This window comes from Manduca sexta, chromosome 4 (genome assembly GCF_014839805.1).
Source record: "Manduca sexta isolate Smith_Timp_Sample1 chromosome 4, JHU_Msex_v1.0, whole genome shotgun sequence".
In the NCBI taxonomy this organism is placed as follows: domain Eukaryota; kingdom Metazoa; phylum Arthropoda; class Insecta; order Lepidoptera; family Sphingidae; genus Manduca; species Manduca sexta.
Genome location: NC_051118.1, coordinates 10,368,364 through 10,382,869, shown reverse-complemented (window position 1 = coordinate 10,382,869; position 14,506 = coordinate 10,368,364). Strand labels below are relative to the sequence as shown.

At 36.5% G+C, this 14,506-nt stretch overlaps 1 protein-coding gene across 1 annotated transcript in view; it reads right to left on the bottom strand.

The window, feature by feature from the left end:
* LOC115450566 (inactive dipeptidyl peptidase 10) overlaps nt 1-14,506 on the bottom strand; it is a 179,553-nt gene that overhangs the window by 102,894 nt on the left and 62,153 nt on the right. Inside the window, exon 3 of the mRNA XM_037442593.1 lies at nt 3,114-3,327. Coding sequence (XP_037298490.1) covers nt 3,114-3,327 — 214 coding nt within the window. The remainder of the gene's footprint in view (nt 1-3,113; nt 3,328-14,506) is intronic.

Genomic DNA, 14,506 nt, shown 5'->3' with positions numbered 1-14,506 from the left:
GTTGTTCTATCGTCTGATTTTTCTTTGGTCATGTCGGATTGTCGTCTCACCAGAGTAAGAGAGTGAAGGAACAGAGAGTGCACTTGTTTGTTGCGCACACACTTGTGCGCTATATGTCCTGCGTACCTGGATAATCTCCATTGAGATTGGCAGCCATGGCCGAAATACAGCTAGGAGGATTTCATTCATATTTTAACGTGTCACTTTAACTATAGAATATTTAAAAGCACCGCGCAAATGCAGATAACGATTGTATCTCAGGAAATGACGCATCGAGTTATCATTATGTTATCATTAATAGTGATTTAACGGGTAACGTTTACGCGGTGCCTAAGCATATCTACGCCGAAACTTTCACTTAACAATTCTATTATTATATCTTATAATAACAAACTGGATAAACTTTGAGGACACAAATTCCTAACGCCGGAGCCATGGAAGCACCTCAGGAACAGTTTAAAATTAAAATATGTAATAAATTGTTATATTGTGTTCATAAATCATCACGCGCGTGAATAGATGGAAATTGTCCAGGGAGGGAGTGAGGTAATGTTGAGGGGTCGACCCCCTAGCATTATAAGGATAAAATGGATTATTATATTATTTGGCACGCTCGGAACTCCATAACATAAAAATTTATGAAGAAAGATTTGAAAAGCAAATTACTTTCAAAGGTGGATAATTCAAATTTATTGTAACGCCTCGTTCAGACATTGCCAAAAAATTTGGCGACTAAATATGACTTTAAATTTTAAATAACGAATACACTCAAATAAATTGTTTACACATTTGTATGTATTCGTGACTATTCGTCTGTACTCGGTAAGTATCTAAATCAGGGGTGCAGGCTTTATCAGGCTTATAAATTGAAGTATGAAAAAATACAATATCATTTATAAATACATTTCGAAATATTTAATTTGTATATTGGTTTGATATTCTTTACAAAAAAAAATATAGCTTAGCGTTTAAAATTTTGAATATATACATTCATTGTTATAAACTGTTAGTTCCAAAAGATTTGTTTTATTATCTCGTACAAATGACACAAAATGACCCCGATTTAAACTCCAAATCCGACACCACAGGCATGACATGAATATTTTATGAATATTATTTCATGCACCAACAAAAGCCGAACAGAGCTGATTCAACTATAAAACGTCAATAAACATGCAAATTGATCATTTCGATCAGCATAGAATAATATATTGGACAAAACTACATGAAAATTTTAATATGTTTTATTTAATGTTTTTAAATATATTTTGGCATAAATACGATGTAGTTACGGCGATGTATCTAGTTTTTTAACCGACTTCGAAAAAAGAAGTTTCGCAATTCGACTGTCTTTTTTATGCAGTTACCTCAGAACTTTTTTCTTATCACACTACGTTTGTTAGCCTTTTTTTGTATATTTTAATAGTAGTTTCTTCTTTGTATGTGAATATTCAAAAAATTTTTAATAACTAACCAAATTGGAAACCCATTTTTATTTTTTTTTAACCTAACTTATATTTGTTAGCCTGACAAGGGTCGGCTAATACAACACACCGGACTTTTGGGTGCGCACTTTAGGCGCTCGCAACCCTTGAAAATTAAGCGACCTGAGGGGAACCCACTAACAGGTTGCAAATCTCGGCTCAAAACAGTTACTGGGAGAGGATGAGACATCAATAATGAGTTGTACCTGTAAGTTTTTATACGTATGAAGAGATATTTTGCTGGTAAATAAAATGAAAACCATACATATTGTCTTACTATTTTTTACCAACGTGAACATTTTCAATTTCATTTTTCCAACATAGCTAAAAATTTACATAGGACCTTGTAATAATAAGCTGGCAATTTACCCATAACATAAACCTCGCCATGTAGTAAAATATGGAACTAATTTCTAACCCTGACAACGATTATTTAAATATAATAAGCAAAAGCAGCGGCCAGAAGCAGGTGTTTTATTTTCCTGGTCAGCTTATACTTACGTAAGCTCGCGCCTTTATCCCCTTAAGGTTAGGCAATGATGTAACTACTGCACAAATTTCGATGTGTTTGATATGATATAGTGCGCGTCTATCGCCATTACGCATTATTTATATTTTATCCCATGGTGAAAAATATTTCCAACTCCTACCTGTCTTTCTATTTGATTAATTTCATTGCGGGATAAAGACAAATTAGTGGTCCCTGAGACTCACCGAGCTTCACTGCTCGGTGTCAAAATACATGCCGCTGCTGATCCTGGCTTACAGGAGTTGTTGTGGTGAGGGCGGGAAAGTCTTTTGTGAAAAGTGGTTTTACTAGTTGCGTCCCTGCCTACCCCTAAGGTATGAAGGCGTATGTGTACAACTTAGTATAAAAATAAAAGAAAAATATACACTTTCCACTTAAGTACGAGTAAAAACTACAACAAAGTCTGTCTCCGTGGCAGCGTAAAGTCCACTTTAGCATTTCAAGACATCTAGTGCCGCTTCTAAGCCCTAGGTCTCAGACTAAAATGACATTTCCGCGGGATATAGTGCTTTTGTTATTGTTTTTAGTTTTAGATTTTAGAAGTGTTTATTAGAAGGAATATATTGTTTAAACTGCTAGAGTAGACAAGACGGCATTTAAAGAGTAAATTTGATTGCCAAAGTATTCTACATATATATCGATGATAGCCAACTTTTCCTATTGATTTTTCAAAAATATTCTGTCAAACAAACCTTGTCCTGATAATTAGGAACATAACAAAAAAGGAATCAGTCAAGCCAGTCAAGCCGTTTTCAAATGTTCTTTAATGCATGTGGCAACCGATTTTTACAATAAATGATTTGATTTTACTTATATAGATATTTCGTTTATGGCTGTACAAACCATATTTCATCCACGTGTACAACGAGCTCTGTACAATGTACATAAGGTGTAAAACCCGCCATACTGGCCCACGTAAGTGTGTCGCATCGGGATCAGCTTGTGTATATGCGGTTCCAACAGGCCGACATAATAGTGTCGACTGGCAAGGGGTAACTATCTCTCGTCTGGACAATACTCCACTTACTGTCGGGAGCAGAAAGGTCATTTTGCAGTGTCAATAAAAATAATTGCATAATTTTAAAATGTATGTCACTTACCAGAAATCCAAGTTCCATTCCATCTAATTGGTTGCAGCTCGTCGTTCAACAGATCCTGTATCCTTAACCTTCGACCTTTGACCCTGGGCCCCTCATCGGGCGGGGTCAGCAGCACCACAGAGGTCACTATCAAGGCCAGCACAGCAACGATGACCAGCAACGCGATAAGGATGCCGCGCCAGTTGCGCTGATTTGGACCTCCCACTACCAACTTCTGAAAACAAGGGGGTCATGAGTTTGGCGATAGCAACTTACTTGGTAAATAAGAGTTATAAATAACATACATATAATATAAGCCCTGTATTATACACTGTCGCACTGCTGGGCACGGGCCTACTCTATTACTGAGAGGGATTAGGCCTTAGTCCACCACGCTGGCCTAGCGCGGATTGGAAGACTTCACACACCTTCGAAATTCCTGTAGAGAACTTCTCAGGTATGCCGGTTTCCTCACGATCTTTTCCTACGCCGTTAAAACAAGCAATAATTCACAAAGAATATACACCTAATTTTTAGAAAAGTCAGAGTAGTATGCCCTTGGCCTTTGAACCTGCGGACATTCGTCTCGGCAGTTTGTTCTACAACCACCTAGAAATAAGAAGAATAAACAGCTGAAATAAGAGCTACTATAGCTTTATTCATCTTTAAATTTAAAAGTAACTATCTGTGTATTACTCCTTGAACTTGAACCGAAATGATGGAAGTCAGGTCGAACCTCATTTCGACCAGAATTCCATGCGGGCGATGTCACCAGTAACAGTGAAATCGATTATAGATTAAGAAATGTATGAAGCGTGGGAGCCACCAGGGTACTCCCCCCCCCCCCCCGTCTTTCCTGGATTCAACACAAGTACATACTTTTGTACGTACTTGAATTGAAATATTGCGACTGCCTTTATGAAATATCCGCTTTGCCCATACACCTAGATCCAAATTTGAGATTACACCCATGGTTTGACGTATCAATTTATCCATTATATCTATCTATAATATAATCGTGACAATGCCTTTCTGCGATATTGTTCTATAAAAAATCGCAATTGCATTGCAGATACGTTATTTGATTGGTCTATCCTCGAAGTAGGATTGAAAATTGATATTAGGATCGTTTATTTGAAATGCCTGATGACGTTTACATATTGATATTTTTACCAACGTTAATGTTAAATTAATATACCAGGATCACATAAACAATAAAGAGTTTAGCAATATGAACAAACTCTGGTGACACAAAACAAAATAAACCAGCCAGTAACACATTGTATAGAAGCCATACATATCGCAATAAATCACCCTTTATATAAAACGCTGAAAAAAAAACGAGGAAAAAAGATCTTCAATAAAGTGCCATTATGGCAGCTCGTACCATTAATAACAAAAAGCCTTTCGTACACAACCGTAGTGCATTGTTACATTGCGTGATGAATTAACAAACGTCACATATATATCCGTAGTTGGACGGTAATGTATGGCGAATCGAAATTCGAACCGTTTTTATCGGAGTAATGGTAAGTGGAGTATTATTTTTGAATTATTTTATTGTTCGGTTCTGTTGAAATTCTTTTATCCTTTGATAAAGTGTCTTTGGTATTTTTTTTCTTCGAGAATATTGTAGGGCTCATATGGCTAAAGGACTAGAAACTTTGAACTACAAAAAAATTGGGTCGCTTTAATATCACATCTGAAGGCCTGCTGGAGGATATATTTTATATTCTCCCGATTATCGACTACCGTACACAAGCTGTTAAAACCCGCCATAGTGGCCCATGTAAGTGTCGTCGCATTCTAAGATCAGCTTATGTATATACTATATCCAGTTCCAACAGGCCGGCATAATTATGTCGACTGTAGACGGGTAATCATCTCTCGTTAGTCGATTTTCTATTGGACCCCACTTACCATTAGGTGCATTTGAATAATTTTGCTGTGCCCTTACAAACAAAAACCATGTGTTTACAATCATTTTAGATTAACATTTTAAAATCGTAACCAATCTCAATATAATCCTTTGTCATGGTAAACCCAGGTTCGTTTGGACAAGAGCGAACAGAATGAAGCGATAAGCTGAGGATTTGGAACCCGTCAGCCACTCGTTTAAAAACACATGCCAAAATGACATCCTTTTAAACGTGATATCTTAATCTATACATATTTAAAACAAAATCCCCAAAGTCTGTATGTGAACGATTTTCTCAAAATCTACTGAACGCATTTATGTACGGTTTTTACTAACAGATAGTGCAATTCTTAAGGAAGGTTTACGGTAACAGTATATTACGGTTGTATGTAAATTGACTGAAACGATTACAATTGAAGAAGTCGTGTGGTTGTAAAAAAATCTCGTGGGCCGGGATTTATGCGGGAAAAGCTTTGTGGCACATTAATTTCTTATTCTATTATATACTAATACTAATAATCTCAGGAACTACTGAATATTTTGAAATTTTGCCAATAATAGGAAGCCACATTATTTCTAAGTGCTGTAGGCTATTTTGTCCTGGGAAAATGTTTATCCCGGACAAACTGTTTCATGCAGACGGAGCCGTATCCAAGTACTAGTAATATAAATATGAAACTTCATAAAGATGTGTCTTAACGTGAACTAATGAATCGCTGATTAGAGTTGGGCACATAGGAACAAGTCTCAGCTAAGTCTTTCTCAAAATGGTCACAAGGCCCACTTATGAACGCTGGCGGTTGTCTTTGGCAAGGATGATGTATTAGCCATTAGCAAGGATGTATTGCGCCGGAGGTCGCTGTATACGGGTCGCTTCCAATAGCTCCATCTGAAAATCTTTGGAGGAAGCCCAGTTTAGCAGTGGACATTCTGCAGCTGATGATGATGAAGGATGTAAGTATTAACTCAAAAAAAGATAAGACTCATATATATAGGCCGTATTTATAAATCAATCTCACCTTTGAGGAAACTCTCAAGTCGACATTCAATGTATCGAACTATTTATTTAACCAAGCTTAAGATTTAATTTAGGAGCGTATTCTCAGCTGAGTTGGTTCTGTTACATGAACAAAACACAGCTGTCAAAACCTGTCACATATTGTAACTTGAAATGTTATTCGAATTGATGTTAATATGGATTTATTAAATACCATCTTAAGATGCCGACCTTCGTTCGACAGCGTCTCAATATTTGCATAATATTGAGACGCAATAATAATATTGCACTTGACAACGGAACTGTATTGCATTTATTCATACGGTCCTTAGTACTTATATCTTACTACTAATTCTACAAATATTATATATGCGGAAGTTTGCGAAATTCTTTGGATGTTTGTTAGAAGTAGACGCAAAAAAGCTGGACGGACTGAGATAAAAATTGCCATAGATAGCTCATGTCCTGGATTAATATATAACCTACTATTTATTCGGGGAAGGCATTTATTTTAAACGGAGCCGTGAGTCAAGTCAATACCTTAAAAAAAGACCCTAAGCTTCCTAAAAACACGTTAATTATAATAACATATGAAGGAACAAACACTATATCCGTGTTATACGGAGTTTTAACAGCGCACGCGGGGTAAGGTACTAATTTTCCCGCCAAAATGGCCGCCATTACGCGAACTTCGCGCCACACGATAAAGATACCGCCATTTTGTAATTCGACTTCATTTTCATACATTGTGAATGGTCAATGATTTTATATCACGCGTGCTTGAGACAAAAAGGATACATATGGAAATAAGATTTTGTTTTATTGGGTTCTGCCTGCGATTTGTGTGGAATGTTATGTATTTAAAGTCATCGTAAAATGGAAAATATATAATTAGGTTCAATGTTAATTTTAAAAGTAGTTTGTGAACCTGTGATTCCATTTTTATTCCAGATTTATGCAGTGAGACTTTTATTCGTGGAAGGTTTTTAAAAACATATTTTTCTTTTCTACGACAAACAATTAGATTATTTTAAGGTTTTTCATTAATCTGTTTAGGTCCACTACGCTAGCCTAAGTACAATGTCCTTCAAAACGGAAACACCACAATGCATATAAAAAGGCTGCTTGGTGACAGAAATAGACATTACGTTAGTACCTACCAATAGAGACCCTTAAGCGACTGTAATAAGCATGAAATAAAGTCCATTTGTGCTAAGCAATACTCGACAGCCCGTCAATCCATGAGTAATACTTCAAAAAAGGCTAGTAAAAATCAAAAAAGGTATTTCCTTTCTTCATTATAGGTTGAAAGTTTTAATCCAAATCAACGCGGACTAATAACTTCCGAGCAGGGTTAAGTCTCGAACCTCGGAACTTATTACTTCGGACCAGGGTTTAAGACCGCTAATCCACTAAGCTGGATTTCTTGCAAAAACTAGTCCTTCGGTTTCACTTTAAGTGATTTGTAATGGAGTCTTGGTTTGTTTAATGGTATTTAAATAGAGAGGGCGTTGTTAGTGAATTTTATTTTAAAATAATAATGTCATAAAGTTTTGATTCTTGTGTAATAAATTTTGCCGATGGCTTTTTTCTTATAAAATATATAATACAAAATTAATAATGTTGTGTTGTGTTCTGTGAAAACACCTTCATAAAAGTCAAATAAAAAAAAATGTATCTCCCGTAAAACATTTTGTGATTATTTACGAAGTCAAAGCAACGCCATCTTAGATATGGCAGAAAACGGTTAATTATTATTTTATTGTGCCCAAAATTATATATTTTTAAATCGGGTTTTCAAATCATAACCAAAAATAATGCTAAGCTCTTTTCATGATGAAAGGGTATTCTATTTTGAACCTACGTAACTCGACTCAAAATTCAATTGCATTTCTCATAAATCTTATCTATTTAATAACCATGTCTCATTAAAGTACTTTAGGCAAAAAACTTACAGCAATATCATCCTATTTCCTTAAGATAAAAAATTACAGCTTACAAGAATCTATTTACATATTAATATCATACAAAAAGTTCTCAAGAGCTCTTACGATAAAATATATTGCTTAAGCGGCCGTGTTCCGTACAATATGCTCTCAAAGTCCCCGTCGATCGAACTTCACTGGCACATAGTTTCATGTGTGGGCTTGTAGTACGTTGCGTAGAACTTTGTAGCATTTAATGCGGGATGCTTTATATATCTTCTATCTATATATATAAAAATGAATGCCTATTTCCCTTGGTCACGCCATCACGCGTGAACGGCTGGACCGATATCACTAATTTTTTTTTGTTGTATTTGTTATTGTCAGGAAAAGGTTCTTATGAAAAAAAAAATCCAAAAAATTGCGCGGAAAATTAGAAAATTTAAGAAAACTTAACGACACTATTAATTTTACATAACTGTCAGCGGTTTGAAATAACTGTCAGCGATCGACAGAATGCGCGCGTGCATACATAGTTAAGACAGGGCAACGTCTGTCGGGTCAGCTAGTTAGTTATAAATGTTGTAAATAAAGGTCAAATATGCAAATATTATATAGAATAGTAGCTTTTGCTCGCGGCTTCGCCCGCGTGAAAGAATTTTCCAGGATATTTTTTTCCTATTTACTTGACATGTATCATTATATTATGACCAAATTACATAAAATCATTATAAATTGTAGCCTATGTGTTATTCTGATATATAACCAATATTACTGTAAAATTTCATCCAAATACGTAGCAACAAACATATTACATACATCCATCCTCACTAACTTACTAATTTATAATATAAGTAGGATTTCTCGCGCCTTGCCCGCGTAAAAACAAACATCTAATATTTTATATTAAATTAAATAATTTATTTGAATTTGTTAAATGTTAAAATTTATTTTAGATTCAGTCAAATTACTAGAACACCAGTTCGGAAAGCAGGTTCCAGCAGAGAAGAACAGACAAGAAAGTACAATATTGCTGTTTTCAAAATTAGGTACAAGGTATAACATAGTTACAGTACAATACGGAAAAGTTACATTAGTATATATTTAATAAATGAGCTGCCCTGATAGCTCATATATTAAATTGCAAAATAGAAATATAATATAACTTTGGCGTTACTAAATAAATAATGATTTCTTATGTTTACGCGAATGGTAGACATAGAAATAAAACTATTTTACGGATTTCATCGCGGTTTTTATATTATAACTTTTACCCGATGTTTCGAAGACTGCAGCCTTCGTGGTCACGGAGGGGACTAAGGTGTTGGTCACCCGAATAGTCAAGGATACAATATGTACCTACATTTAACAACATATGTTTCTTTTAATTTTAGCTGTTTGTGGTCCGATATACACAGAATAAGCTAACAGTGTCTTGAAGTCTGCCAGCTAGCCTTTTGGGTTCGGATTTAATTAAATGTAGAACTGGATCCCAGGCTTGTTAATAAAATCCGTAAAATAGTTTTATTTCAATATCTAACATTCGCGTAAACAATCTAATCTAATCTAATAAGAAATCTAAATGTTGTTGTTAAAAAAACATCTAATCCGTAATCATCTCCTTTTTATTATACTGCCCAGCACAAGGCTTTAGGAGACTTGAATTAGTAAGAAACCGAGCATTTGAACAACATTTATTAATGTCAGACGAGGCTAGAGTTAGTTTAAGCGAAGTTAGATGGACAAACGCAAGATTTAGATTTAATTCGAGTACCTATGTTACAATCCACTATGTAGAGAAATGTTCTGCCAGCTTTAAAGAATGAATGAATGAATGGATTTCAGGAGATATTATAGTGCACAAGTGTGTGCGCAATACACAGGTGCACTCTCTGTTCCTTCACTATCATAGTTCGGTGAGCCGGCAATCCGACATGACCGGAGAGAACAGGCGCAGGACCAACGGCTTTACGTGCTTTCCGAGGTACGGGGGTATCACATTGCCAACTTCCTGACTCTGAACTGCGACTGAGTAATTTTTAAAATGAAAAAACCCACACAATTATTTTGGCCCGACCCGGGATTCGAACTCAGGACCTCAGCGCGGTAGTCGTACTTGCACCGTATACAATTACAACTACACCACCGTGGCAGTGAAAGCAGAGAAGAAACAATAGGGATATGGTAGAAGGGGATGTTTGCAACTCCTGAAATCTCCCTCACAATACGAAAGGGAATAGCAAGTACCACTTGCTGGTTTTCTAAATTACAGTGATATCCAATATTACTTTAGCCGACCCGGGGATGGGACTCAAGACCTCAGTACTATGCCTATAATAATAAAAAATAATATCAGCCCTGTATTATATACTTGCCCACTCTGAGCACGGGCCTCCTCTACTACTGAGAGGGATTAGGCCTTAGTCCACCACGCTGGACTAGTGCGGATTGGTAGACTTCACACACCATTGAAATTCCTATAGAGAACTTCTCAAATGTGCAGGTTACCTCACGATATTTTCCTTCACGAACGAACGAACGAAACGAAAAAAACGAACGAAAGCGAACGATAAATTCACAAAGAATACACACATTATTTTAGAAAAGTCAGAGGTGTGTGCCCTTGGGGGGATTGGAACCTGCGGACATTCGTCTTGGCAGCCCGTTCCACATCCAACTAGGCTATCGCCGCTTTACGCCTACCATTTTATAAATGTTAAAACATGGTTTAAAATATACCGTCCCATAAATGTTTATTGTCGCACTGAATCCTAAACTACGCGTTTAGAATCGCGCAGTCACGTTCCCGTAATAACGTGGGGCTGATATAAAATGATCAATTACTTCGCTAAGGGACGCGACCCCAAAATCGCTATACTGTCGACAGAAATTGGCGAAAATAATTTCATTTTTGTACGTGCGCGACAACGTGACTACTACATCTGATGGTAAGTGGAATGGGGTCGAATAGTATCGACTGACCAGAGATGATTACCCCTTGACACAATTATGCCGGCCTGTTGGAACAGAGTATATACAGACTGATCCCGGAACGCGACACTTACGTGGGCCACAATGGCGGGTTTCGTTTCGTTTCGTTTCGTTCGTCTTCTACAAGATTAAGGTGCGATAGCCTCAAATCGAATATTATCATGTTCGAAAAGTGTTTGCGATATGGAAATTCAATAGATTTTTTATTATATGGCCACAAAAAAGTAACCCTACTTCAACTGAAATGGAGGGTTCAGATAGCGTCGGCCAACGAGAACCCCTAGCCAGACATAATTCTGCCGTGCTAAGCTCAAAAGCGGTATCTCAAAAAATCGAAATCTTGATTTTTATGTCGTCAAATAGCTTAAAGAAATACCCATCCAATGAACTTATCTAAATAACGGTATCTTGTTTAGAACATGCTAAAAAAAGTCTTTCTATTTATTTTACATACAAAACTATAAAACTATCTCTACAAAACTTTGATTATCTCGGTAATAAGGTTTCCCTGAAATACTGTTTTTGCGCTACCTGTTTGAAAGCAGACATATAAAGATGATCCCAAACCTCAACATACGTGGCTCTAAGGCGGGCTTTACTCCTTGCAGTGGCAAAAGGTCCATATTACCAAATTCTTGCCGGCTTCTCTTTAAGTAGAATCTAATTATCATTAGAACGATTTCTGGACCGCATTTATGTATATCAACCTATATGTTGTGTCGGGGTCCCTTTAGAAATATATCACCTTCCGCCACTGAAACCTTATGTAGTTATCTCTATCCAGGCGTATATAAGTAACCTAACAAGAGATACACTGTGTGGTAGGGGCGAAGCGTCCATACAAGCCGATTCCTACCGGCTTCCCTTTTAGGTTTATTTACTTTTGCGTTAGTTTTTGTTTTCTGTTAAATTGACCGCAATATGTTAACTAAGGCGATTTTCTTCTGCCTCGGATTACCTTTTGAAAAATTTCACCCTTCGCCACTGCCGTGTGGGTTGGGTAGTCAGTGGTTTCCCTCGGTTCACACATCAGGACCAGTGTTTCCCAACGTGGGGACCACGCCCCGCAGGGGGGCAATTTAAACAGAATTTTCAGTTTTCCATTATATGTTTTGAAATTTTACTTCGATGTTTTGATAATAATTTCATAGTGATTTCTTCCTAAAACTTATCACTTATTCTTAAGGGAACAAAACAATTTTTAAAGGTTAAAAATTTTGGGGTGCATATAAATTTTAGAAATGTTACGGAGCATGGCCTAAAAAAGGTTGAGCAACACTGATCTAGACCAATAAAGAAATTATGACTTATAAATCATTACCTACATAACATAAACATAAGGTTGTCTCAAATAGGCGATATGCCCATAAAAATAATAAATATAGCCCGTTTAAGGCCGAAAAGGCTTTGTGTACAAGTGCCATTCAGTTAATAGCCTTTTCGACGTTAATGGTGCCTTATCGTTATGACACTTGAGCCGCGCCTTATCGGAGATAAAGTACGGACATCTTTTGTTAGGATTGATAGCTTAAATGGACCCCTTCAATTTGAGTCCTGGGTTTTGATACGATGATTTGGAGGCTGGGGTTTGGAAAAGTTTTGCCTGGAAATGGAATCTCAAGATTTTTAAATAATCGTGTTGTATTAACCTACTTCAAAATAGGAGGTTATCAATTGGACGTGATTTTTTTTTTATGTTGGTTACTTCAAAACTCGCTAATTTATGGATTGATTTGGAAAGTTCTTTATTCGAAAGAATATACCTCCAGATTGTTTTTCGAGTCTACTGCTGGCGTTTGCTAGTGGTAAGATATATTCAAAGTGTAAAACTCGCCGCGATGGCCCATGAATGTCGCGTTCCTGTATCAGCCTGCGTATATTGATTTTAAGACTTCATACCTATACGGCTATCAAAGCTGTCTTTACATTGGAACGTTCGTAATAGCAGAGACACATTAGTCCCTGATATAAAACTAAAATTGCTTTAAAAAGGTTTTTTCATAAAGAAAATTATATCAAATATATCACTTACACAACACGTTTTAAGACCAAGCGAAACTTCCTAAGTATATACACTTAACAGTTATTATCTGTAATGTAGTAGAAAATAAAAGGAATTGAAAAGCAATGCCTTTAGAATAATAAAGAGCGCGTGTTGAAAGCGGGACGGCGGCCATTTTGACTTTTGTGGTTTTGTTATTCGCTTTGTGTTCAATTTAAATTCACTAACGTTTTCCATAAAGTTACTTTTGCTCGTAGTTTTGCTCGTATGCAAGATTTTACTCAGAATATAAGTGCTTATACTTACGCGAATGTATAATGTTAAAACTGTTTAACAGTTTTTTCGCGGTATATTAAATTTTACTGAGGACGTTTGAAATGCTTTGCAGACTTCATAGCTACGGGGCGGAAAAAGGTCGCGAATAAAATTCAATATAAAAACTGCGAAAATACCTAGTTTTATTTGAAAAGTATACTTTATAAAGTCACATTTGCTTTTTTTTGTATATTATAGCTCATGTTAAAGATTGCCTCGGTGACGAAGTTGAAGGTACGACTGCAGTGCTGAGGTTTCTGATTCGGTATCCGGATCGGGTGAAGTGATAATAAGTTCTATTTAATATGTTCCCGGAGTCTGGAATTTGTGCTCGATATATGAATAGGCTTGCCGCCTTTCACGTCATGGGACGGAATACACACGATGAAAAGTGAGTTCACCTGTTGCTTCTCTACCTACCCATTCGGGGGTACAGGATGCGTATGCGTCGGACATCCACCCACGAGGTAGACAAATGACCTAATAAAAGTCATAGGTCGTTAGATTCGAGCTGCTTCCAATAGGTGGATCTGGAAATCTTTTCGGGAGGCCCATATTCAACAGTAGACATCCTACGGCTGATGATGATGATGTATGTGTGTGTTAATCCATGACATGGTCTGTCCTTGTGTGAAATCCGATCAAAAAGTTATTTCATAATAAAATCTCATTTAAACTATATTAGACTTGCAAATTAATATTCTTTTGTCTCTACCATTCAAGCTGCAAGTTGCACCTTGCAGGATCCTTAGTCACTGACAGTGTAAACCCGTTACGCGGCTGTGTTACGATATCTTCGTGTTTACGTGGAATGGTATTCTGTGTGCCAATTTCTATTGCCTTTTTTTTATTACTTTGAATGACGAGATGAGCTTGCCGTTCGTCTGATGGTAAACGATACGACCGCCCATAATTGATTGTAAGTCGATTATTGTATTATTTAAAATGTTTTTTCTATTTTAATAAATTAACGAGTCGATTACATCAATTTATTTTTTATATTTTTTGTGTAAGGAAACATAATTAACTTTTTAATAAAGAACTTTTAAATTCGCAACATGAATATAAAATTTTATGATACAAAAAATTTCAGGAATCAAACTCTATCCCCACGGCCTACATCCATTCTCTTACAGAACATATTTTCCATCGCCCAAACATCGAAAAGTAAAGGTAATCCCCCAGGATTTTTGCAATTTGCCACCGTAAGCCTGGACAATTTGCGAAATGGCCGCCGATTCAATTCCGGCGAGAATAAGGAAAGCG